Consider the following 27,986-nt stretch of genomic DNA (forward strand, 5'->3'; position numbering starts at 1 on the left):
TAGTATGTAGTTTTAGACGTTTTATTGGGTTTTAGTTTAATTTTATTTCGAATCTTTTTTTTTATCATTGTTTAATCTTAATTTTTCGAAAACTATTTATTTCCGTACGTCATTTTTAGTAACCTTATTATTTATATTTATTATTTTTTCGTGGGTTTATTGTTCCTCTAGTGCTGACATATCAATAATTATAGAAATTTGTTAAAGACCATTATATAATGGTTCAGTGCAATATCTATCTGATCTGGATGTCGAAGTAAGAAAATTTTCTTGTTAATATTTTATAACCAATAATAATACTTAATTTTATTTTTAACTAAATATAAATAAAACAAAACATTTTTAATCCTTTTTTCATGATAAACTCAAGGCAGTTTTAATTATAAATAGGTAACTAGATACTTTACATATTTTATTGCTTTTCATCAATGTAATGTTTTTATACCCTTTAATATTTGAACATTAAAGTGGGTATAAAAGTATTATTTGATTTTTAATTAATTATGGTTTATAAATAATGTTATTACTAACTATACCTACCTTTTTAGTATACCTATAGTTTTAATACTATTTAAATTAAAATAAATATTTTTGCAGTATGTCATAGGTAATAAAAATTCTAAGCAATTGTGTAAACACTAAATTGGTCATTTAAATATTCAATAGTTGAATTTATAAATACCTAATATTAATGTATACCTAGTTGATGACAGGAAATAGGTGCAGTTAGTATAACTAAATTTGTTTTGAGCAATAATTGTTATAACATTTTACAAATGTGATGTGATAAAATAATTTAACAAGAACCATAAAATATTTATAATTTGTATTATTCATTTTATTGATTTACTTAAAATTAATTTAAAATATCCACTATCTGTTCACTTTTTTTGTATTTGAAGATTACATCAGTGTTCAAATTAAATCAGATTAATGATTTTGTTGATTGGTGATACTAATGTTTCACAATGTGTATGTATAGACTTTATAGCATTATAATAAATAGATATAAAAAAATTTTGAAAGTGTTTCCTGCCTTTCACTCTCTCATTCGTTATAAATTTTATCAACTGTTTCCATCCTTCCCCCCCTCATATACACACACACAGCCAAAAATTTAAAACTTCTAATATTACATAAATAAATTCATTTTTTTATTTAATGAATATAAAAGTCATAATTTTTTTATCATATTAATTTTTATCAAAAAAAATTGTCAAATGTCCTAAAAATTTAAAATTTACTATTATTAATATTAAGTATAAATAGAACATTAAATATATAGCAATTTTAACTTGACTTAATTTGTTTATTTTAGTAAGATAGCTTTCAGACACTAAATAATTAAAAATATCCTAACTTGAAAAATTTCACAAAACTTTTCCCTGCAGATTTAAATAGTTAAAATAATTACTGAAATACAGTAGAACCTCGATTATCCGGGGTAATGATGGGGAGAGGGTCACACGGATAAATGAAAATCACGGTTAATCGAGACTTTTTATAATAATGAAATTTTAAAAATTTTGATTCAATTGTAATTAGAAATATACATAAGAAGACGTATACATACAATAATGTTATACATACGTCCTACATCCATAATATTGTATACCTACAACAAGTTATTAGGGCTTAAAATATGAAGTTATCGTCAAAAATGTCATTAATACGATTGTCGATATCGAGTATTATGTTTAAAAATGTTCGGAAGAATGGGCACGGTTAATCGCAAACACGGATAATCGAGGTTCTACTGTAATAAAATAATAATGGAATTTACAATAGTATCTAAAAATATTTATATATTGTTTCCGTAAGAAATGTATATGAGGAAATTTCCAATTCTGCTAAAAATCCCATAAAGGAATGCCCCATATATTTATTTAAATAATGTTCACCATAAACAATTTCAACTAAAAACCTTCAGTAATTAGTAATTACTCATTTTAATTATAATTTTAGTAATACAGAAAACTTTAGGATCATAAACTATAATACTTTAGCAACCATTTACGCGCTTCTTCCTGTGTGAACATATATATTTTTAATACAATTAAATCATAACTACTTAATTTTATTTTTAATAATGAATTATTAAAATTGAATAAACCATATACATTGTCTAAGCTTTAATATTAATTTATTATTTATAAAATATTTTATGTTACTATTCTAAAAAACATTCAGTTAATAATATCTATTGAAATGTATAGCTACTAGTTAATAACCAGTTTTTTAAGATAATATGATAATTTTACCATATGTCATAACATATTTTAATTAACTTTGAACCTAAATATGATATACAATTTTAACCTATTACACTTTTTTGAAGTTATTAAACCTACTTTAGAATTCATAATAATTTTTTGAAAAATTTAACTTACCATTATTGTTTAATGAAAAATGTACCTGATTTTTTAACAATATGAATTAAAGATATGTCTAAATTAAGAAATATATATTAGATAATTAATACGTATATTAAACATAGTTATATAACAAACATTATTATTACATTATGCATACATCATACTCTATTCAGTACTCAATTAGTCACTGGCACTAAATAAAACTTATAAATATATTATACTTGTATTAATTATGAACATTGTAAATTTTATAATTCAGTTTGTAGGTATACATGACTTTTTTTAAACTATAGTAAATTTAGAATAAGTATACACTTAATATATTTTTGTGATTTCAAAAAAAAAATAATATTTATGTTTCATTAGTTCCTTTTACAACTATTATTTAATTACTATGATTTCTAGTTTTAGTTTACTGTTAAAAATTATTTAAGAATATGAAAATATTTCTGACATTTCATTAATTAACTGTCAATTAGTGTTGTGTACTAGTAGCTATATATATAAAAAAAATTATTCTAAATTTACCAAATCACAAAGTACCTATTTAATGGTATTATTATTTCATTAATATCTCAAAATACATTTCACAATTATAATTACTTTTTTCAATAAATTAAATTTTAGTTAAATGTCTGATACAGTAATCCTCTTTTTTAAATAAACTTCAATGAAGAAAATTATATTATACTGTTAAAAAAATTGGCACAATAAGCATCTTGACTATTAGTGGGGTCATCTAAAATGGATTTTTCTATAATACTTTTTTTTTAAAAATTATGTAATATTTTAGTAACCAATAAACTAATCATAATTTTAAAATATTAAATTATTAAACTTATCATTAAAAACCATATCTACTGTTTTTATTTTTATTTTTTTTTAAATGTATTTATAGTAAGTTTATTACAAGCCATCACTTATGAGTTATAAAGATTAAACTTAAACATAAAGTTATATTTTATAAGCTTATCAGCTTGTCATGTATTCCATGATCATCTTATAAAATGCACAATCTACCTTCTCTACCTGTATCAATCCATCAAACAATTATAATTTGTTTATAAGTTACTGATGTGAATTAATGATTCTAACATTTTAAAACAAATAAATATCAAAAAAATAATATAATGGATAGTTTTCAATAAATATTTTGAATAATATCCTCTTAAAAAATGTGAAATGAATGAAAAAAAAGTCTGTGTATAATAATAATTACATTGTATGTAATAAATATATTATTATTTATTATATTTATATTTTTACCTAAAGTTATAGATATTGTATAATTTGTCTGTTTTCATGAATTTTTATGCTTTATTGATGTTTAGAAGCAACTCGGACTGCAACCAGTTTTTGTTAGTAGTGCACAATTCACACATATAACTATTTCCTCTACTTTATCAATATCCAATAATTAACACAAAACGATACCATGCCCATGTAAAAATTGGCTGTTTAAGTCAGTTTAAAATGTGAATGGAGTATAGTGGCTTGCAAAAAGTTAACTAAAGCTATACAAATATATACTGTTAATTTGATAAAATATAAAAATAATAAAAATTTAGAAACCCTAGCAACCAATTTTCCCTTTTCTTAAATTACTTATCTTTTATGATATAAATTAAAAACAATAAACATAATATATTATTATCTAATATAAGTAATATAGATACTGTGATTTGTTTTGACATTTCCTTTTTGTTTATAAGAAATATTAAATTAATTTTTCATTTTATATTATAGTATTCAATACAATATAACTATTATGCAAGTATGTTTTTCATAGTTAATGCTGTTGTTTAGTTAATTATGGTATTATATTTTAAATATATTTAATTAATAGTTTGATTTGGAGTCGAAGATTAACAACTACACTGTACGTATATGAGGTAAGTAATTTAATTATATATTAATTTATCAACTTATTAATACATTTTAGAAATATATCTATCTAATTTAGTTAATATTTTATATATAGTTATGAGTTAAGAAATTTGACCTCGATAAATAAATACTAAAATATAAATACATAAGTTTATTTCTTTTTTTTTATATTTATCTTTTTTTCAAACATGCTATTGTTCATTAAACTTTTTAAAATAAATTTTAAATTCTCTTGCATATATCAAGTTTAAAAATTGTGTATAATATGAAGAATTAAAAATCAAACTTTTCTAAAATGTAGTTATTTTTAACCCGTTTATTTATAATTTTATAAGGTATCTAATTGTTGAAATTAAATATTATTAAATATCTTTGAACTTCAGGAACGAGTTTATTTTGGGTTAATTTCATCATTTTTTATTGTCTTCAAATATTACGAATGGTGTATGCTAAAAATATTTTCTTACTGTATAATTAATAAAAACATTAATTTGGTTTTAAAAAATGATTTTATTGATATGATCAAATTTTCAAAGTACTTAATTACTTAAATTTTATTTTAAAAATATTAAATTATTTTCTTTTTAATAAGCTTGATAAAATGTACAATGTAATCTTATGAAAATATAATGTTAACATTATAACTATAGTAGGTACATAATTTCTGTCATTCTCAGTTATATATTTGTTTCTATCCTAATACGTGTGCATATGAGCTCAATGTCAAATATTACTGCCATATAGGTGATGTGATAGTAGAAGGGGTTTTTAACGATATTGGTATGGACAAGACAGAATAACCATGAATGCCGCAGTGTTGTTTTAGCGGTCGACCTCATTGGTGGTATTTTACTACCTATATTTTACGTGTGTAGTAAAGCCTATTAAAATTTGTTTCCCCAGAGAAAGTTAAATTAATATACATATTGGTGAGAGTGTTCTTCTAGTCAATTACAAGAGTTTTGGTAAGATTCGACATATTTATAGACTCATTTTACTATATTATTATGTATTTTGATATAAGGAGCCAAAAAATAATATCATGTATACGATAGCCGACAGATATCTAATATTCATTATTATATCGGTCTTTAAGATTTAATAATTTAGGTCATAAAATCATAAATCATTTTATTATTTGTACGATATTATCAATTTATAATGCAACAATCGTATTTTATATATTATAAATCTATTAGATCAATAATTTTACCATAGTAGTGGAGCAATAAAGGTAGTAGAATACGCCGATCGTTTATTCAGCTGATTATATAACTATCCTAAAAAAATTCTACATGAAATATAATTATTTTTTTACCATTCGAATATGAGCAGAGCTTAAAGTGTATACATTCAATTTAAATTTGTTTTTATGGCATAAGGTATAATATTATTCGTTTTAAAATAATTAATATTTTACTAATTAATTTTAAGTTGTATAAGTTAATATAAAGATTATGTTTTGAGCATGAAATAAAAATAATTTATATATTAGATAGTATAATAAGGGTAAGAAAAGAAAATTTATTTTTAACATTATTAGTCCTTATGACCTAAATATCATTATAAATATTTATATTATTTTTGTGTAATATTTTCTCAATTAATCTTAATTAATACTATTAAATTTTTATAACGAAATCATGAATTTTAACATTAATCATTTGAAATATGATTTTACAATGTGTGTACCAAATTAATTTTATTAGTCTATAAAACTGTAATTCTAATTTACGTATATTAAGTAAATTCATTCATAAAAGGTTTTAGTATGCATTGTAAATGACCTTAATGAAATATTATTATAATAACGTTGATTGGGGGGCACTTCGACGGGTTAAAATTTTGTTTTCATTTAATATATTACACCATTACCAATTTGACATTGGTTCATAACTGAATTTAAATTATATTTAATTATTATCATATGTTTATAATATTATTGAATTTACTGTGATTTCGTTTGTTTTAAATGACAAATCAATAACGATGGTGCAATTTATATGGAATTACAATAATTTGAAATTATAATATGGTTCGTATATAGGTAATAGGTATCTATCCTATATAATATATAATTTGAGAATTTATATTTTATATTGTTAGGTTAAAAGTTGGTTTTTATAAATTTTAAACATAATAGGCAATCTTATTATAAACTATTAAAATGCAAAAATTAAATTCTCTATTATTTTAAATATTAATATAAATATAATTTATTTTGCATACTTACGAAGTATAAACTATAATTTGCATTTGCATTTGCTAATAATCAAGCCATATATCATTTTTTTTTTCTGCAATATTAATTGTAAGTAAATTACATCAATAAAATATATGTTATGATAAAGTAAATGATTTAGTAGATTAATAAACATATGCTGCATATTAAATAATAATTAATAACTTACAAAGTATTACGTCATATTTATTTATATTGTATGTAGTTAAAATTATAATATTTTATTGATTGTAAACTGTAGTTTTATTTTTCATCAATAATACTGCATATTTTATTTAATTATTTAAATGAATAATAAAACTACTTTTGATAAATACTTATGGTTTTTATATTATTATTAAAAATACCAGTTTTTCATCAGATTAAACAATAATGAAACATGATAAAAAAAAAAAAAATTAAAACCAATGAAATGTCAACCATCTCTTTATATAACCATATTATATGATAATAAAAATAAAGATAAAATTAAATTTAAATAATCATATAGATAATATTAAATTAAAATAATAATGTTTTCAATAAATTTTGAGAAAAATTATAAATTATAAAGTAAAGCATAATTCAATCTTAAAAAAATAAATAATTAATCTTTTTTAGTTGTTCAACCTATATTTTTATTCTTCAATTACTATTTTAGACATTTTATTTTTTCCTTGAATTTCCGGTTTGTTTTGATTTTCAAGGTTAAAATAGTTTAACTTCACTGTTCAATAGAAATTGTGAAGTTACATTAACTAATTACGTCTGTTCGTATGTGTAAATTAAAAAAAAAGGGAGAGATAATAAAATAGGTCTCTGTAATATGTATTTGTATTGTGTGTAAATTACGTCACTTTCATAATTTAAGTTAATTTAATTCTCACAAACTATATTTAAATCTAACTTTACTATACTACATTTGATGAAATAACAAAATATATTGTATTTTCCAGACCACTATAAATTATGCCGGTGCCAAATGAAAAAATCAAGACAATTAGTCATAAAAAACAAAGACGATGGTCACTAATTGGAATTTTATCAAAAAAAAAGAAATTGAAAAAAAGTCAAGAAAGTGTGGACTTTTGTCCATATGATGGAAAAATAAATCAAAAAGTGGCACGCAATGACCACTTAGAACGTTCTACTGACTGTCTTATCGAGCAATACACTTGTAGTCCTAGACTAATAAGAAGATGTAATTCATTACAGTACACAAATTGCATGTCCACGTATGAAGATACTAACAATCAATCAAATAAAAATGAATGGAAAACATCACAGCAATCCGTGTATAGCTCTAGTTCAAGTGCTTGTTATAGTGATATTGGTGTGTATAGAAGTTGTGGAAATAGTAACCAATTGTCGAATTATATTAAAGAAGAAAAAGAACAGACATCTTCATTCTTAAAAAATGTACCGTTAAGGTGTTCATCTGAAATCGGATATCACCAATATAAAACTAACTATAGTAAAAAACCTAAATTTTCCGTAAATCAAAACAAATTAATTGGTAAAAAAATTCCACCTCCTCCTCCGCCCAGAGATCCTAATATTACAACAGTTTATTATTTTAGAAATAATAGACTCATGTCTCGAGAATCAGATTCGTCGTATTTTTCACAATGTTCTAATGATGATATTCCGGATAAAGTCAAGACTGATGAGAAGGAATGTCGAAATGAGTATTGTACCAAAGAACCACCAAGGAGTAGACGACCCATTCAAATCTGTGACGTTGAGACCTTATCAACAGAATCTAAAAATCCAATACCAAAAATGCAAACCGTTGAAGAATCTATTCAAGAACTGGAAGATATGTATAACAGTTTAGGATTAAGTGACGAGGATCTACTAGACAGAGCTGAACGACGTGACCTCCCTACAGTTCACCAAAACATGCGATACCAGAGTTACGACGAGCTGGACTGTATAACTGTTAATAGAGTTTTGCCCAAAACCCGACGATCCGGTGTACCAGATATTATATCCGATGATATGGCTTACAGAAGACTGAATAAAAAAGAATCAAAACGGCAAAGTTTTGTTCCAGGAAGTTTTCTCTTAGTTCTACCGACGGTTTATAATCTTGATAAAACACCTAAATCGTCATCTGGAGAGCCTGATATAACACTCGATGACGTTGTTTTTAGAAGCCAACGACAACATCTCAATTTCCTTAAGATTTCTGATCCCCAACCACCGTTTGGAATACCTCTAGGTCCTATCGTGGGCGCCGCTCCTACTGATTATTTACATGCAGTACCTGAAGGTCGATATAAACCTTCGTTCCACCCTAGAAAAATACCGGACACTGTCGAAGATGATTTGGCATTTCGTTCTCTTAGAAAAGATTATAAGTTTAAAACTTGTATTGATTTTTCGTTCATTCATAGAAATAGATTCAGAATCGACGATCTGATTCCAAAATTTGATAATAATAGAATAAAAAATGATACACATTGGATTATAAAAAAGAGACCATCTGATTACAACTGTTATGAAAAAAACCAAATAAAACTTTCATATGACAATTTAGCCAATTCTATCACGTCTGATAACCAAAAGAACTTGATGGTAGTCAAAATAAATCATCATAAACCAATTATGCTGACAGGATTTACTGTTAACGAAGCCAATCATTTAAGTAAGTCTCTATTTTGCACGAACTTATTACAGCATGAGTCTCATAATTTATATTTAACGAATGACACTTGTATTACAAACGATGCACCGTTGCTAAAATTAAAATTGATTTATCCATTATCGAACGCTTTAAACAAACGGAACGTAAACCGATCATTGCCCGTTGCTCAAACGTGCTCTAAAAATCATCACACTGCAAATTATGCTTCTAAGCGTCAAAAATATATAGAAAAAAAAACTCCTAACACGTTCGTGCAAACCAAAAACGTTGACAATAAAAATCAACCAAATTTCAGAGAGCTCATCAAACGAGAGTACGCTCATAGGTATCTGCGATCGACTGATAACCAATCAAATGATGATTATGAGGTAGTAAGCAATAAACGCGTGAGAGATGAAAATATCAAACATCGATTTCTAAAATATAACCAAGACGAAAATACTTGTTCCTGTACCTCAGCTGAAAAACCGGAAAATATACTCTCCATTGTCGCCGCCGAGCCGAATATCGATTACACATATATCCGCAGCGACGAACCTACATCATTGTCATCCGTTACCTCTTCTGCAAGTAAATCCAAAAACCCAACTGAGACTTCTAATAATGAACAACCTATTAATGATTTGTCATCATCGTCATCATCCCTATCGACCGCTAATGTGCCGTCAACGAAGCATCCAAACTGTATGCCCAGTTATCTGGAGGTGTGCTTATACATCACTGTATATGTTTATCAATTATTTAGTGTAAACGCGTACAGCACTTTTATAGCGTTGATCTTTCTCATAGCTTTACATCTGTGTAGACGCCTTTCGTGAAGTTATAATACGCTCTTGTACTTAAATAATTGTTGTTGAATAATATTTAAGCTTTTTGTCGCTTTTTTATTTATTTATTTACTACCATAAATATTATTATTATTATTATTATTATTATTACTATTACTATTTATTTATTATACCTATATAGGTGTTAGGAGTAAACCAAATATTTTAGTGTACGTGCGGTATGTTTAGTCAGTTTCGTAATAAAATAACACAATGTACACACTCAGAGAAAATAAAAACCTGCACAACGTATATTAAATATTATTATTATTATTATTATTACACAGTTTGATTATTTTCCTTATCCCTCTCCCTCTCATAATATTTATATCTCGTTCACTCTCCGCCTGTACAAATTAGTCTGTGCAGACTGTTGTAAAATATTATATCTATAATACTACCTTTTTTGTAATAATTTATGTATTCAGCCAAATAATAATAATAATAAAAAAAAAGAAAAAACGTATTGAATTTCAAAAATATAATGACTGAGAATTAACACACACGGGTACGGTTTATGTATAGTTATATTCTATGGTATATGATAATTAAATTTAATCTTGACCCACCAAATAAAGTAACACGAACAGTTTACAATGAAAACAAACTACAAAGGTGTGTCATTTTGTAAAAATAATTATAATAATAATTTTATTTAAAACATTTAAACACTAAGAGCAATTATTAAACTCATTTTTTTCATATATCATATATATATTTATATCGAAGCAAATAAATGTCTACTATATCGACCATATTATTATCACAGTTATTTTTTATTTTACCTATATTTGAATTATATTGTGCTAGTAACATAGTTAACAGTCAAGTTTTAAAAATTAAGTCATTAATCTAGTGTTCTTTTTGCAAATCGAATACATAAAACATTAAATCGTCGAACGAGATACTTAACTTTCTTATTTTGTTCACTTTGACAATTGATTAGTGACAACTTTCTCTAAATTGAATTCTCGAATTCTCCACCGTATATATATGTATAGATTTTTGCCCTGGAGATACATGCAACTTGCTTTTTCTCTCTGTTATACCTACCTGCTTATGTACACTGTCTATAAGAGTATATAGTAGATATGTATAAACTAATATTATTAAAATTTGTTTCCCCTTGGGCTCTAAGGTATAGACATATGTAGTGAAAAGCCTAAATATCGTGTTTAACAACGCAACGCACATACTATTATTATACCTACCTATTTTATATTAGTTCAAACACTAATCACACATTTTATGTATTGTCGAGCACATGCCTATAAAAAAAAAATTTCCTAAATCATAAAATGACTAATTGTATTTTGTTACTAATATTTATACGTGTTATAACCTACTTATATGCACCAATATATTATATTATCAATTTTAAATGAGTACATGATTGTTTTTTCAGGACGATTGGAATGTAACTTAACATTTATAATCAGAAAAACTCCAACGTATTATGATGTAAGTTAATTTAAATTCATTACACACAAAATGCTCCTTATAGGTTTAAAATTCATTTTTACAGTTATAATGGATTTATCGTATTATATCTTATATATTTTATTTATACTACCTATTCTACATTGCTATAATGTTTTTTATTTTTTATTTTTTAATGTTATAATACTGTGTATTAGTATTTTAAATCTTATCCGTTTAATAGAACTTACAATAATAGTTTGGTACTTATTTTCATATTTATACGTAGTATAATAATAAGTTATTCTAAAATGACCATAATGCGTAAGTAGTTCGACAATAAAATTCAAATAAATATAGTGTAAAGATTTTTAATTTAATTTTAACGATTTAATAAATTAGTTGAATAAAATTAAACATTGATTTAAATTTAAATTAATTTAATATAATATATTAATCAGATGATGTAATGCATGTAGTTTGAGATGAACGATTATTTTTCTATTTAAATTTTGTCAGTTCAGATGAAAGGTTGAACATCTGTGACGTAGTATAAAGTTATAAATATTTAAGTAGGTATCTAATAACTTGATCTATAAAAAAAAAAAAATATTTTTTTTTTAAGTAAAAAACGACTCGATAAATGCTAGTAGTACCTTTAATGAGAACATCATGCGGTAACATGGTAATACTTAAATCATTAATTTTATCATTTTTATATACTGAAATCATTAAGTTTATCATTTTTATATACTGAAATCATTAAATTTATCATTTATATATATATAAGCATTTAGGTGTTGTTCAGTATTATTACTATCAGTATTAATTACATTATCATTTTTTTTTTTTTTTTTTTTTAATGTATGTTGTATTTTACTAGGTATTAATTATGATAACAGCAACACCAACATAAATATTAGCATTCTTTTTATTTTATTTTACACCGTAAACCCCTGAGTATTTTTACTTGAAATTCAAACTAATCCATTAAAAGAAAAAAAATTAGAACTCAAAATTAAAATTAAAATGTTTGCTTATGTTATTTTATTTGTTTTACACAAAAAAAATTTTTTCAGTTCATACATAAAATAATTAATATGTTTGTTTATATAATTAATAATTACATAACAAAATACATTATACATATTAAATTATGATAAAATACTAAATACTATTAAGAATATTATATTATACAATATACATATGTTGGACTTGTGAGTCATAATTTAAAAGTTACAACTATGATTGTCAAATATTGTTTTGTATTTTAAATTTAAAGACAATACAAACTATGTTGACATCAATCAGTGAGTCGATAATTCTAGAAAGTATAATACATTTGATTTTCTAACACAGATTAAATCTAATTATGGTTTAATCATTAAATATATCATACTGTGAAGCTATTATCTGTGTAAAAAATTTTTATTTTAAGGCTTTTAATAACTATATCATCTGTATAGTTTTGTGAAAAACAGTAAAAATTATATAATATTTTTTTTTCAAATCTATAGTCTGTACTTATTTACTTGAATTTATAGAATAACAAACTACTTTTAAGTTGATGTTTTGAACAATATTTCAAAGATTATAATAATAATGTATTGTCAAATCACAACTTCAGTAAGAAGATTAAAATAATATGTATTTTAAATTATAATATATTTTATAATAATATTATAATACAGATTACTTGATTAATCGTGTAGATGTATAAAGATGCTGAGGATATCATAAAATTCGACAAAACCGTGTATTTTAAAATTATTTTACCGTAATAAGTAATAATAACAATAAAGCTAAAAATGTTTTAATCAAATTTTCAATTGTTGTGACGAAATACTATTGAACCGTGCTAGGTAATGTTTACGATATTTTCTTTGTTTTCCACGAAGCTAGTCTATATCGTCAGATTTCACTAAAACCATTGAGCGTGTAATAGACCAAAGCTGGAAAACGCTATAGATACCTTTCATTAATGCTAAAATGACGGTAAATCATTCGATTGTGAAGGTCTATAAATACTGGAGGGGATCTGTTACTCTCAAACCATGTAAGGTTGCATTACGACTGTTAGGAAAGATGTTATTCATTAATTCACGCACTTCGGTCCAGCTCGACTAGTTGTTATTACGCGATGTAACAAACATAATAATAGTGATACATACATAGTGAATTCATACTATATTGTTGCTATTTTTTTTCAGCTCAAAATGCCCTAATTATTTATCAAACTCGTATGTAAGTAACAATCATTTTTATTCGTTCGAACACAATATTATTCCATTGAGCTTGCCTAATCGAATTTCAAATATCAATCATTTTAATAATCATCACTGTAGCAGTATGGACCACAGTCACCAACCTCATTATATTCGCCATCAACCAAATAGTTCCAAATCTATTTTGAAACGGAAATCTCTTGAAATAATGCCTGCCGACGAAGACAGTCCGACGCACCTAATAAAGTCGGACAACGACGCCGACTCTCGAGTACAACAATGTTCCTTGAAAACTTTCAACCTCAAGTCATCATTCTGCAGACAGGGCATTCTAAAAAAACAGTCGGCTAGTTTTGACGACGAGTCGACACAGAAACCCATCTTGAAAAACCGCTGTCAGTCTTGTGATGATGAAACATTGCTCGGCAATAATTTTAGCGAACTCCATTCGATTTTAAAACGGAAAACGAGCGAACCGTCGCCAGAACCGCCATCACATGGCATACTGAAGAGGCGTGGTGAACGTGACGTCCGCCCACCACGGGATCGCTGTCAAGCGGCGGTGGTAGATGAATTGAACAGAGACTGTCCCAAGCCAATTTTGAAGAAGATTTTGTCGGCGGCGGTGGTGGTGGACGATAAAAAACCGATCTTGAAGTCTCCACCAAAGACTGACGGTCTGACCAAGTGCGATTCGTCGTCCAAACGACCATCAGTTGCCCAAAGGATATCCGACCTGGAGTCTGGGGTCGTCAGAGACAATCCTGGAAGCACCCATGACTGTAGACTGCAGCATACGCGTGGCACTCGGGACCGTACGAGGTTTCGCACGCAGCCTGTGACTCCTAGCGAAATCAATGCCGTTAAAAAGTACGTTTTTCAAGGTGACAATTGCAGCATATACGCCGCAATATAAACAATATGAATATATTATGATGACGCGTATATTATGCTGTCATGCAATTTTATCATACTTATCGTTCTAGAACTACTGCTGCTACTACACACTCGGAAAACAACACTCTGATCATAAGAAATGTTTCAACACCCACCTACGGCGGTCGTAGTTGGGTTGATAACGAGAATGTTGCCGGTGTGACCTTGAAACGTGCCAACAGCGTTTCGGCGAAAACTCGCGAATTCCATAGTATTTTCGATAAGACCGCTACAGATACCTGTGTCATATCATCAGATGTCAACAGTAATATCTGCACAGGTATTTATATAATTATTAAGTACGTACCACGTGGCCTTATCTTTTCGAACAATTTTTTTATTATACGACTATACCGATAAAACTGTATATAAAAGAAATATGTGGATTAAAATAACAAAAATAACTATAGTTACGGTACAATGATAAACTGAGTACCATTTTAGATAACAAAAATAATCTGTCTAGAGAATAATTATCGTATTATTTTTTATGTACCTATTTCATGTCATAATATACCTTTGTATATTCTTTTAAATTAACGGATTTTTTCTATGGACGTTTGAACTTTTTGTTCTAAACCACTATTGTACCTTTGCGTCTACAGAGATTTTGTGTAGCTTTTTTATTTCTAACCGTTTTATTTGTAAACATTTAACGAACAATTATCAGATAACCTACTAACCACTAGGTAATTAAAATATTAAAAAACACTGTTGTCAATTTGCTCTCGATTGTATTCGATTTAATATTATGCATACATTCCGGCCAATTACGGTGCTACTTAATTGGGTATATTACAAAATACTGTAATATACACGTATGTTAATTGCTGATATTATATTTAATAGTTTTACTGAAAATATGTATTATGTTTATTGTGTATAAATAGCTAAAAGTAGATCGTCGAAATATAAAGAGTGCCAAGAAAAGAAGCTAAATGCTGCCAATCGTTACTCGACGCAGCCAGTGACTAACCACGAATTACAAGAAGCTAAAAATCTGAATAGTACTAAATGCAAAAACGATGATGATAATGGTATGTCACGTACTTGTAGCAAGTATTATGTAAATATAACAATGATTACAATTAGCTTCAGTAGTATACTTGACTATTAGTACTGTTTCTAAAATAATAAACAAATATAATATGTAAAATATTAATTTACTTCTTTTAATACTTAAAATTAACATGCTGTATTAAAACTAATTTAGTTTTATATTATATAATAATGTAGTATTTTATTTTCAATTTTAATCTATTCACATTTAGCTTGATTAATAGAAAATTTATCGTTTCTCTTTTTGAATCTAGTTTCACTTTGGATAGTTAATACATATACATCAAAATATATTATAATTTAGATTTGAAGCCTATTTGTTGTTTAGTCTCACGTATTAATTATGATTGATAGTTTTTGTTTATATATACTATTGAATTGTATTTGTAGTAAAAAATATTTAACGAAAATTAATTATTTTGCTTTTGCATGCGTTTTTTTGGTGATTGTTTTTGTATTTTGCTTAAAATATAAAAGGAAGATTGCCAAGAAGAAAATTAGGAAGTTTTATAATGGATCGGCTTCGTATATTTAATGGTAACGATTAGTTGTTTTATTTATTTTTTAACACACCTTTTCATCTGTCATTAATTTTCTATACGCATAAACTTATATATTTCATTAAATGATTAAAATGATAATACATGTATTATGTATGGCTATTAAATGTAGGTAACACTTGTACTATTGACGTTGACAAAATAGAAGAAAAAGTATATTTAAAGAAAAAAATGGCAGAATCGACAGAAAATCAAATCAAAAGTCTTAAAGAACAATTAAAAACCGAGAAGGACGACAAGACCTCAGATGTTATAGTTCAGCCAGAAAACGAAACAAAAACTGTCCTAAAAAATAAAGTTCCATCAAGAAACACTCTGAAAAAATCAACCGAAATTAAATTTCAATCCAAAGATAAGACGAAAAAAAATCCAGAAATTAAAATTCAACCAACAAAAACAGTAAAAGAATCCGCTGATAGCGAACGTACTAAAAATCGTATTTCTCGAAATGTAGCTATAAATCGATCATTCAACAGCAATTCAAAATTGGAATTGCTAAGGTAAAAGGAACACAAATGATTAAAATTGTAGCTTTTTTAAACACGTTTTTAAATTTTAGACAAGAAAAGTTTGGAACCATGACTAAAGAAAATGAAGAGTTATCCAAGTCTAAAAAACTAAATGAACCATCTAGTGATAATACTGATGGTACTTCAGTAGTTAATGGAGGATCTATAAAAGATAGGTTGGTAGCTTTGAAAAAAAGTGGTCAGATGGATTGGCAAAAAAGATTATCAAAAATAAAACCAGAGGATCACGAAGTGTCAAATAATTCAATAAATGTAAGGTTTACTAACAAATTTTTATTAGAAAAAAAACCTAATTTAATTGTTTAGGTAGCTCAAGATTTACTTCGTAAGCAACTTACTAGAAAAGTTAAGTCAATTGAAGAGCCGATTGAATGTGTAGATAACATTCTAGTTGATCGACTTAATCGGCTCGAAACTTCTTCTAAGGATTGGAAAAAACGAATTGAACAAAAAGACACAACTAATTTTACAGTAGCTGGAAAAATGCAAAATAAATCTTTACCGCCTCTTACGCCTGCTCTTTTGTCTGTCACTCAGCGTTCCTCATTAGAAAAATCAACTTCAAGTAACTTAATAAACTGTAAAACATTTTATCAACTTAAATAATTATTGTGTTTATTTTATAGGTGTAATCAAAAAAAAAAATAGGTGATGAGTCTACCAAACAAATAAACGTCCGTCGAAGTCTTTCAATGTCTGACAGTAAGACAAAATCTTACCTCAATAACAAGTCAGAAAAAGTACCTATAGAAAATGGATTAAATAACATAGGAAAAGAAAAAACTGTTAACGTGCCAATTATGATCGATGATGATTTCGATAAATTTTTCGGTAGTTCGATTCAGACATCTAATGACGGCCAAATAGATAATGTAGATTTTGATCATTTAAAATCGACACGAACTGATTTGTAAGTTTATAGGTATTTTCGTTATGAATAATTTTATTTTATGTAATATTATGTTTTTCGATTTAAGGCTTGTACAACGAAAAAAAGTTAAATTTCAACAAAGAAAACACGAGGGGTCCAAAAACCCACTGAAAGCATTAGCGACAAATCGTGATCTAGCTCAACAAAAATATACAGAAAATAAATCTAATTTATTATTACAACGTAGTTTGGAAACATGTAAGTACCTTCAACTCATATTATATTATGTATTCATTCTTGTAAGTCATCATTGTTATGGTTGGTATTTAGCAACTATTAATACTCCATTGGCTCGAGAAGCTCTCGCAGCATTAGCCAGTAAAGAAGATTTTGCATCTGTGAATCTTCGAAAGTCGGGGGATTCAACTCCTGCTCTATTACCACCGTACAAAGATTTAATGTTGTTACATATAAAAGGCCGACGGAGGGTTCAAACTCGTCTTGTATCTCCATCTGCCGATTCTATCAATCAAGGCGATTCCTATGTGTTAGTGACGCCTTCACAAGTATGATTTACTTCATATTTATATGTTATAATCATTAGTATTATTGAGCGCTTTAAAAAATCATGTTTTTACAAATCAAGTTTATAAAAGTGTATGTCTTTACTTCATATTTGAATCGTCAATTAAATTTAATGGCAGTCCTATTGAAGATATTAAACTTATCATATTGATTATATTTTGTTTAGATTTTTGTATGGATCGGAGAATATTCAAACGTTATTGAACGATCGCATGCCGCTAAAGTGGCTCAAAGCATTTTTGATAAGAAAGACTTGGGCTGCAAATTTGCCAACCAGTTATATACAATCAATTGTGATTCTTCGTTGCCTAACAGTCAACACGAAAAGAAGTTTTGGACTCTTCTTGGTGTTACGTCCAGTGAAACATCTTCCATTAAAGGTAAAAACTGAAAAATTAAATTCACGAAAAATAGTTTTTAACATTAATCATAATTACACATCGATCAGGCCAAGGAGCAGGACACCCGGACGAAGATGAACTGTATGAAGCTGCCATCGTTTCCACAAATGTTGTGTACGAGGTTACTAATGATGAGCTCGTGATGTTACCAGAAATATCGGAAACTGTAGCCAAAATAGAAATATTAGATCCCTCAAAAGTGTGTAATTTTATATAACTATAAAATAATTAAAATAATAAATATTTTATTATAATCATTATTAGTCTATTACTGCATGACCATGACCATCATTACAGCCGTACTTATTTTTTTTTTTAGACTTTGGTTTTTGACTTTGGTAGTGAAATATATGTATGGTACGGCAAAAACGTGAACGTCGCCAAACGCAGGCCTGCTATCCAGCTGGCTCGTCAACTGTACGACGAAGGTTACGATTATTCGCAATTCGATGTCAGCCCTATCGACGTAGCTACGTGTTTGGGTGACAGAAGTGAGTATCATGAAAATATATTTTACGATTATCCACTTGTTTGAAGTTTTCACATGAGTTTATTTTACGTAGATAAAGACACCGTATACGTCAAATCGGGAGCAAAGAGGCCTGAATGGACGCTGTTCGCCAAGATAACACAACATATGGAGACAATATTGTTCCGAGAGAAGTTTGCAGATTGGCCGGATTACAGTAGGGTCATAAGGTCATCAAAGAAAAGCGATGACAAAGAAACAGGAGAACATGACACCACTTGCGTTAGTCCGATTGTTAATTATTATATTATAATTTGTTATTAAATTGAATTAAAACATTTATCCGTAGATCGATTGGTCGACCGAAATCAACGCATTTAACGCAGACGAGATGCTGAAAATGTCCGTCCATGAGCCCGATTTGGTGTTGGAAGGTAGTCATCTCGGTCGAGGGTCATCGTACTACGACAAAGACGTGAGTTTATAGACTTATATAATGTATAATAGCATATGCGCAGTATAATGTTAATTTAATTTTATGTTATTCTCATTAAAGACGTTACGCGAGTTTGTCATAAACACCATGGGGGTGACTGTATGGCACGTTCGAGAATTCGACAGCGCCGAATTGGAACAAAAGTCTATCGGTCATTTTCACAGCGGCGACTCATACATTATCCGATGGACGTACAACGTTTCTATCCAAGGTAAATGTTTAAAACTCGCTCGTTACTAGTATTATTATATTATTACGTAAGTACTTAAAATAACTTATACCGGTAGCTATAACATTTTGCGAATTTTGTACTACACTGATAATATATATTTTATTTAATCATTTATTAATAATTTAATAGAAAAAAATGCTCACAGTATAATGATAATCACAACCATTTCGAATAAAATAGTATTAACATGTTTTAACATTCCACAGCTAAACACTGTGAAATAATATTTTATAAGAAATTTTAAATAAAATTTTAAAATAATTACATTATATTATACTTATAGATAATATTTATAGCTCTAGTACTTCTTTTGATACTTTAAAATATATTCAATATAAAAAAAATCATTTTTAAAGAATATTCTGTTATACATTTTAATCTACAGTAAGCTGATAAATAATTTTTATTTTATTACATTTTACTTGTGAAATTAGAAATATTGTTAATTTATGAAAATAATATAATTTTAACGTAATGTTTGAGGCTTAGGCACTACTTAAATAGCTTTAATTTCAATTTTGGCTCTTAAATATTATATATTTAGTGTACTTATATATAAGGTATAATATATTTGCATGTGTTTTAACTTCGATTATCTATAGGTAGAGAACTTAGCGGGTTGCCATCCCGTCGCATGGTAACGTCTGGCAGAAATCGTTGCGCATACTGGTATTGGCATGGCCGTGACGCTACCCAAAATGATCAGGGTGCAGCTGCCCTATTAACCGTACAATTGGACACCGAACAGGGACCGCAATTGAGAATCGACCAAGGTCACGAGCCACCGGCATTTTGGAATCTATTCAAAGGGACCGCGATTGTTTACCGTGGCAAGAGAAATTTGACGCCAAGTAACTATATTGATTCATTTTTATTATTTTATATTAAATAGAGTAATTCAATGTTATTATATAATTATTACGATCCTGGTCGTTTAACCAAACACTTGCAGGATAGCAAAATTATAATTTGATTTAAAATTGTAGGTACTCACTTTCTTATCTAGAAGATAATAAAATACTTATTTTATAGTATGGGTTTTATTAAATGGATTTATTGCGCGGTTAATAATACTGGTACTATTTTAAGTTTAATGTTTTTATTAATAATGCATGTTAAAAAAATTCGATTTAAAAAGCATTAAGTTTCTTTTAATAGAATGCTTACACATCATCATATATATATGAGACGATTGTAATCAAAATACATCAATTCCAGACACTTGGCGTTTATTCATGGTCCACGGGGCAAATGAGAGCGAAGCTCATTTAACCGAGGTAGTGTGTTCCATGACGCAATTACGTAGCCTAACGTCATTCATTCTTCTTAATTCTGAAAACGGCATGGTTTTCATTTGGCACGGAAACGGATCTTCAGATGCAATCAAAGAGGTAATGCTTATTCTTATTATGTGAAATTTAACATAATATGATAATTGATGATCCATCAATTTTTTAAATTTTAACTATAAAACTTTTTAGATCTTAATTAGTAACGGACAAGTCATACATATTATTTATAATTTTTATTTTTTATTGTCCTATATAAACATAGAAGTATTTACTAATTTATAGTCCCGACTAAATATCAACTCTCAAGTAGATTTTTAATAGTATTCTGTCATAAATGAGTTCTGGTTTATATTAAATGTAAAATGACTTTTTCAAATTGATTATATATATATATATATATGTATAAATAAATTATTCGATATTAGTTAGACATTTGTCATGAACTAATAAGTTTATAAATAAAGTATACTTGAAAGCTTGTCCAGTTCTAATTTGAATATCAAAAATAAATATCTTATAAATAGTGATTAACATACATTTATTATTATAATCTTATTTAGAGTTGAACAAGTATCACTTTAAAAATGCAAATCAAGTAATAATTTTTATTAATTATTAGTTGTAAAAATTCTAATTTAAACGTTTATTATTAAGTAAAGAAATATAGTTGTAAACACCTATATACAGGTGAGTTAAAAGCAAAATAAAAATATATTAAGGTGTATTAAAAGCAGATTATATAAATATGTAAAATACTATACTTTAAAAATTCTCATAACACATTTAAAAATTTAAATATTGTGAAAACCCTTATAGTTTATATTTTTAATGTTTGGTTATTTGTCAATTCCTTCTAAAATTAAAAATAACTTCACAAAATTAGAATTAAAATTTTCCAAATTTTTGGAAAACCTTAAAAACATCTTGTTAGATTTTGTACCTAACATAACTCACAATGTGTGTGTATATGTTTTATTACAGTTATCGTTAAAAGTGGCCAGTCGACTTTCAGAATTAAACGGAATTGAATTAGGACTAGCCGATGGTATCGTCCCGCAAGAACCAAAAATTATCAACGAAACGAATGAGTCATCAGAATTCTTTAAAGGTACGTTAAATAAAAAAAAAACGACAGACTTTAAAGTTTTAAAAGACTTAAAAATTTAAGTACATTTTAATACTATCTAAGACGGACAACTGTGTTAATGTGTGTATAATATTATAATAATACATTTTATTGTGATTTCACATTCATATATACAGCTCTGGGCTGCAAGAACTCACGTAGACTCTGCAACCTGCAGTTGTCTCGACCTGTTGGTCATGGTGCAGGTGACATGAAACTGTTTCATTTCTCGTCAGTTCTTGGGCAGTTCAAAGCATCGTTGGTGGCTAGTGCATACGTTCCATCGCCGTATCCGTACTTGCAAGATCACCTATACAACGTCAGCCAACCAGGTAGGTTATTTGTCGTCTTCTCTTCTATGACCTTAACATTTCAATTATAAATCAAAACTTTGTCTGCACACCAATAATTGATATCATTCGATAAAGCGTGTAGATTAGAGTTTGTAAGCTTCGTGAAGCATAAGGCAAATTACCTGCTTTCAAATACTTAAAGTACCTATGTCAAATCAGAAAGTCGAGTAGGTGTTAAAATCCTACATTGAGAACAAAGAATATTATAAAAATGGTTGGCACAAGATTTCAAGCTGGAAAGTCCTAAAAATAGAGCTACGAAAATCTTTAATCATTCAAGTATATGTGAACTAAATAAGGCATCCATAGGTCTAGTCTGTATCAATAATTTCCGGTTAAACAAATTTCCTTTGTATTCGATCCATAATGAATGGGAGAGAATTTAGGCTTAGTTATTAGATATTGTATAATGTATATGCAGAAGTTAGAAAGAAGTTCTTGCAATTAGATATTTTACAGAACATTTTTTTTTTTTTTAAGTTATAAACTACATATTCATATTGTATACGATAAGAATATTTGACATACATTTCCTTGCCATCCTTACACTTTAAAATTAATGCAATATTTTAATGTGGGTGTGGTGTGCACCGGTGTGTTGTGATTTTTAAACTAAGATAAGTAGTACGTATTTTGCAATAATTATACACGAAATGTTTTTTAAAAAATTGAGAGTTGTGTTTATTTACTTCAAATTACTGCATTTCAAACAGTTCTGTCTGAATATTTTTGTATACTAGATTACCCGTATGCGCCTTAATCTACTAGGAGCCTCTATGTAGTTCAACAACACACGCCTAAGGTGGGAGTCGCTAGATCAGCAAATTCCAGCCCGAACGTCTTATCCCGTAGTCACGTATATCGGTGTACATAAATATTATATTATATTAAAAATACAACTATACACAATGTGAATACACATAACAGGGGGTAGCAGGAAAATTTACGCGAATATTTGATCTATGATTAGATTTTAATAGGCCTAATTGTAGTTGGATTAGAAAAACTTATGACCAATTAGTGACACTGTAACAAATATTTAAAAAAATATGATGTGACCTGTGTATCCAAAAATTGTATGTTAATGTGTAATAAATTATTATTAATGAGTATTTAAAAAAAAAAATTGAAAAATAAGAAAATATCAAGTATTTATGTTTTTTAGTAAATATTTTTTACTGTCCTTTTAAAAATTTGCACGCTTAAGATGTCCATTGTATATCAAATTTTATAATATTTAGTCAAATTTTGTTTTTTTTCAAACATAGTTATTAAGTGATCTTTTAATTTATTCTGTGTACAAGCTGTCTCAATATTAACTATTTTTAATAAAATAATATTCATACACGTTCTAGAGAACTACCAAACAAATTCAGTATCTGAAAATATAGGATACTAATTTTATTTTAGTGTACAGCAAAAATATAAACTAAAGTTAAAATAAATAGACTTACAATTTTTAAAAGTTATATCTTCTCTTCCTATATTAGTTATATACGTATGTACGCAAAAAATGTGTGCAGTATACATTTTTTTTTTTTAATTAGAACTTATATAGGTAATTAGTAATTACTAATCAACTATTATCAAATATCATATATACCTACTATACACGATTAGTTTTATTTGTTAAAAAATAATTTTGTTGTAAATAAAAGGAAATTAACAATTACTTATATTCCGCTGATTCGTGTTTACGTTTAGCGATATTCATGCTGGACACGGGTGAGGAGCTGTGGTTGTGGCAAGGATGGTGGCCTGAGACGGCGATGATAACAACCACGGAGGAAGATGATGCTGACGCAGAGCCTGCTACTTCTACGGCAACAGTTTTAAACCATCGCGGATCATCGTCGACTCGACTTCAAGCTGAAAGGCGGGCAGCCATGCAGACAGCGTTGGATTACTGGAAACGAAAATACGGCGATAGCGATGATGAAGATCCGAAAGCGTTTCTGGTGTGGGCTGGACTCGAGCCACTCCAGTTTACGGACTGTTTTCCAGAATGGCGTGACCGCGACGATATTGCCGAAATTAACATGAAGGTACAAATTTACCCCCACCTTAAGTCCCATAATTACTCACTAATCAGCACCTATCCAATTTTTCAAAACTTTAAGTTTCACGGTTCGAAGTATTTATACTAAATAAATACCGTTTTATTTGAGATCTGTATATTACCTAAAGGCCGTGGACCAAAAATCCATGTAAATCTCGGACTCAACTACATAGTAGGATGAGTATTATCTACAATATAACGTTTAAAAAAATGTTCATAAATTACAACCATAGTGAATCTGGCAGGCGACAAAAAAAAAATTATAATATTAAGAATACATTGCGCCAGACTGTAGCCTATAGAAAAGCAATCTCTTCGAACAAACTTTTCTGGATATCTCAAGTGCATGTTCAACTAATTTCCGCTGTCTGCTCAATGACATATTTATCAAAAAATGTTCTTTCAAGTTCCAACGTTTTTGTGTACTTCGTTATTATTTGTTTTTTGAAACTCCAACCACATTTCCAATACTTCTGGTACTTTCGTTTCAGTTTTAATGTTATGAATTGTATTACAAAAAATTACAGCTATAAAGTTATTAGTCATTACTTATAGTATACATTAATATCTGAATTAATGTGTAAATTATTAATGGTATTATTAAACTATAGATACGTAAACTGTTCTTTTCAGTTTACGTATACCTAACATATATAAACATATATAGATAAACATCCTAATAGGATTAATTTGGTTCTGCAGACAGTATGTAAAAATACTGTACAAAACGCTAGTTTTAAAAATGCAAAGTATATCCAGAAAGTAAATGTACTAAAACCCTCGGGAGCATAGAACATTTTTACTATGTTAGTGACTACGAAGAAAAATAATTCAATTATGTACTGATGCAATCGTTGAAAAAAAAATTTTTAATTACAAAAATCTAGTACACTTAGGTACGTCTTACTTTAGTTACTTTCTAAACATATCTCATATTTAATCTCTCCAAAACGTTGTGTAATAAATTAATACTGTATAATATAACCATGTTTTTGTCACCGAGAAATGACAGATTTTTACATTGAATTAATTTTTTTATGTAAGCATTTAGGTGAAGATAAAAACGTTTGTATTATGTTTTCAGTGCAACCACAAACCTGGCGAGACGCAGCTCGTCGAAATAGAATTGGCACGTATTACACAAGAATCCTATCCAGCTGCTCAGCTACTCCAGAGGCCTTTACCCGACGGAGTCGATCCCACCAGACTGGAACTCTACTTGTCACCTGCCTCTTTCAAAGTACATTTAACATATTAATAATAATAATAATTAATAGATAATGAATAATAATTATTATCCGATCCCGTCATTTTAGTTTTAAGAAGAGAAGTCTTGCCAATCTAATACGTAATAAAATACTTGCTACATTTCCTTTATATATTGCAAAAGTATTTAATTTAGTAAATTAAATTTCATTATTTACGTAAAAATAAAAAAAAAATACATAATTAAATATATTTAAAATTAAAAACTAACGATTTTAGTTATTTTTTTGTAACTGTAAAAATGTTATGTTTAGGGATTTGAAACTTTTTTCTTGACTGTAGGTAAACAGTGATGTTGTCAGAGTAAGTTTTATTAAACCCGCTCTGAACAGCAATATTAATAATAGTTGTGCGTTCATCAAGTGAAATGAAAAACTTATTGCATGACATATAATAAAGTAGGCGATCGTACGTTATCCAGCCTAATGAAGTCGCCAGGCTGTTTTAAATATTTCAATATATTTTTAGATAATAATTCTTTTCACCTAATCATTTTCATAAATCTGTATAGAATAATATAACTTTGAAAATAAATATTGAAAATAAATTGTGTCATGCTCTCCATTAAAACCATTATTGGAATCAGTCTTCTAAAACCGGTATTATGTGATGATCGATGACCTACAATCTACACGGTATTATATTTCAAGAACTATAATATTTTAAGCCAATTATGAATCATGGATATTCTCTTGATACATGAGATTTAACACGACATACATTAGGTGGAGTGGAATATTGTAAATTGGATCAATCGTATAAAATGTAATTAATCATTATGTCCTAAAAGTCCCCTTGACAAAAGTATTTTTAATTGTTATTTTTCATGCCAATTACAATTTACAAATACGAAATAATTCGAATACCGTATCGATATTATTCGTGTGGTGGTGAAACTTATAATTGAGATTGGGGAGAGTGCTTAGAGCACGGCAGAAAGGGACATCTTCCAATATACGTTATATCTCTTACCAATAAAAGTTTATAATTTTTTTAAATCAGCTCATCCTTATGGAACTGCGTTTAACAGCAAAAAACAGATTATAAAATACATAGGTACACAAAACAATTTTTATTTATTTTATTACTTTTTATCCTAACTAATATTGTTCAGTAATCGTTTATAACATAAATAATATCTATTTACAAATGACTTAATTTCTTATTTCATTTAAAGTATACAACTAAACACGTCGGGTGAAAAAATTTCATTTGAGAAACCATTTACCGCCCGTTATATACATTAACCTGATGTTTTTATATTGTATTATTTTTTCGCAGGGCTTATTAGACATGAACAAAACCGAATTCCTACAACTGCCGAAATGGAAGCGTACAAAAATCAAACAGTCTGTTGGTCTGTTTTAATACGATCCGAAATCACCCATACGAACTATATTGTCGTTGTATGGTGTGTGCGTGTGTTTGTGTGTGTGTGGTGTGTTGTGTGTGTGTGTGTGTGTGTGTGTGTGTGTAGATTAAAAAAAAATATATTGTGTGCAATCTTGTATTTTTCTACTGTGAATTTTTAATTATTACATTTTAAAAATGCAATATATTTTTTTTACTTATACCATACGATAAGATATAACAAGTTACTAAAACAAAACATTATTTTTATAATATATTTTTAAGTAATATTTTTACCTTAATGTTTTGGTTTGCTGACTTTTAATAACTTGTAACACTTTTTGTATAACACATTTTCAAAGATACGAGTTGTGTGCTATTTATTTTTTTACTATAATCAGAATACTCAACATTTTTTTATTTATATAATTACAATAATTTGATGTTTATTTGTTTTGTTTTATTTTTAGGCTGTGATTCTTTGTAATAACAATATTTTTCAATTAAAGGTCTCAATATTTTCATACTTTTCTATTAATATTTATGTATATTTATTTAAATCAAGAACAATTAAAGCTCAACTTAATTATTTTCAAATGTACAAGTATTTAATATTCCCTAAATATTTTAAATTGTAATCTAATTACGTGAATGCCTCCTGAAACCAGTTTAGCATTTATTTTATTACCTATTTAAAATTATCATAAATGCCAAATTTGTAAGTCAATTTACCATGTAACTGCTGCTCACCACCTATGTTTTTGATGTAATGTCTTGCTATATTAATATTTTAGTTT

The 27,986-nt window shown here is 27.5% G+C and overlaps 2 protein-coding genes across 2 annotated transcripts; both read left to right on the top strand.

The window, feature by feature from the left end:
- Window positions 1–39: 39 nt before the first annotated feature.
- On the top strand, window positions 40–27,331 carry LOC112593591 (supervillin). The gene is made up of 25 exons (XM_025338069.1): window positions 40–256; window positions 11,366–11,421; window positions 13,590–14,474; window positions 14,591–14,820; window positions 15,431–15,577; window positions 16,077–16,136; window positions 16,272–16,659; window positions 16,719–16,941; window positions 16,996–17,261; window positions 17,324–17,599; window positions 17,667–17,818; window positions 17,891–18,126; window positions 18,312–18,525; window positions 18,594–18,745; window positions 18,866–19,037; window positions 19,110–19,297; window positions 19,365–19,490; window positions 19,572–19,722; window positions 20,346–20,594; window positions 20,962–21,134; window positions 22,017–22,143; window positions 22,299–22,493; window positions 24,219–24,559; window positions 25,658–25,813; window positions 27,121–27,331. Exons 2-25 carry the CDS (start codon window positions 11,417–11,419, stop codon window positions 27,205–27,207), a joined length of 5,199 nt encoding a protein of 1,732 aa, XP_025193854.1. The 5' UTR covers window positions 40–256; window positions 11,366–11,416; the 3' UTR covers window positions 27,208–27,331.
- LOC112593582 lies at window positions 5,071–10,035 on the top strand. The gene is made up of 2 exons (XM_025338057.1): window positions 5,071–5,227; window positions 7,440–10,035. The coding sequence occupies exon 2, from the start codon at window positions 7,453–7,455 to the stop codon at window positions 9,949–9,951; it is 2,499 nt and encodes an 832-aa protein (XP_025193842.1). The 5' UTR covers window positions 5,071–5,227; window positions 7,440–7,452; the 3' UTR covers window positions 9,952–10,035.
- Window positions 27,332–27,986: the final 655 nt, after the last annotated feature.

The sequence above is a fragment of the Melanaphis sacchari genome, unplaced genomic scaffold (assembly GCF_002803265.2).
Source record: "Melanaphis sacchari strain LSU unplaced genomic scaffold, SCAv2.0 Contig0_pilon_pilon, whole genome shotgun sequence".
In the NCBI taxonomy this organism is placed as follows: Eukaryota; Metazoa; Arthropoda; class Insecta; order Hemiptera; family Aphididae; genus Melanaphis; species Melanaphis sacchari.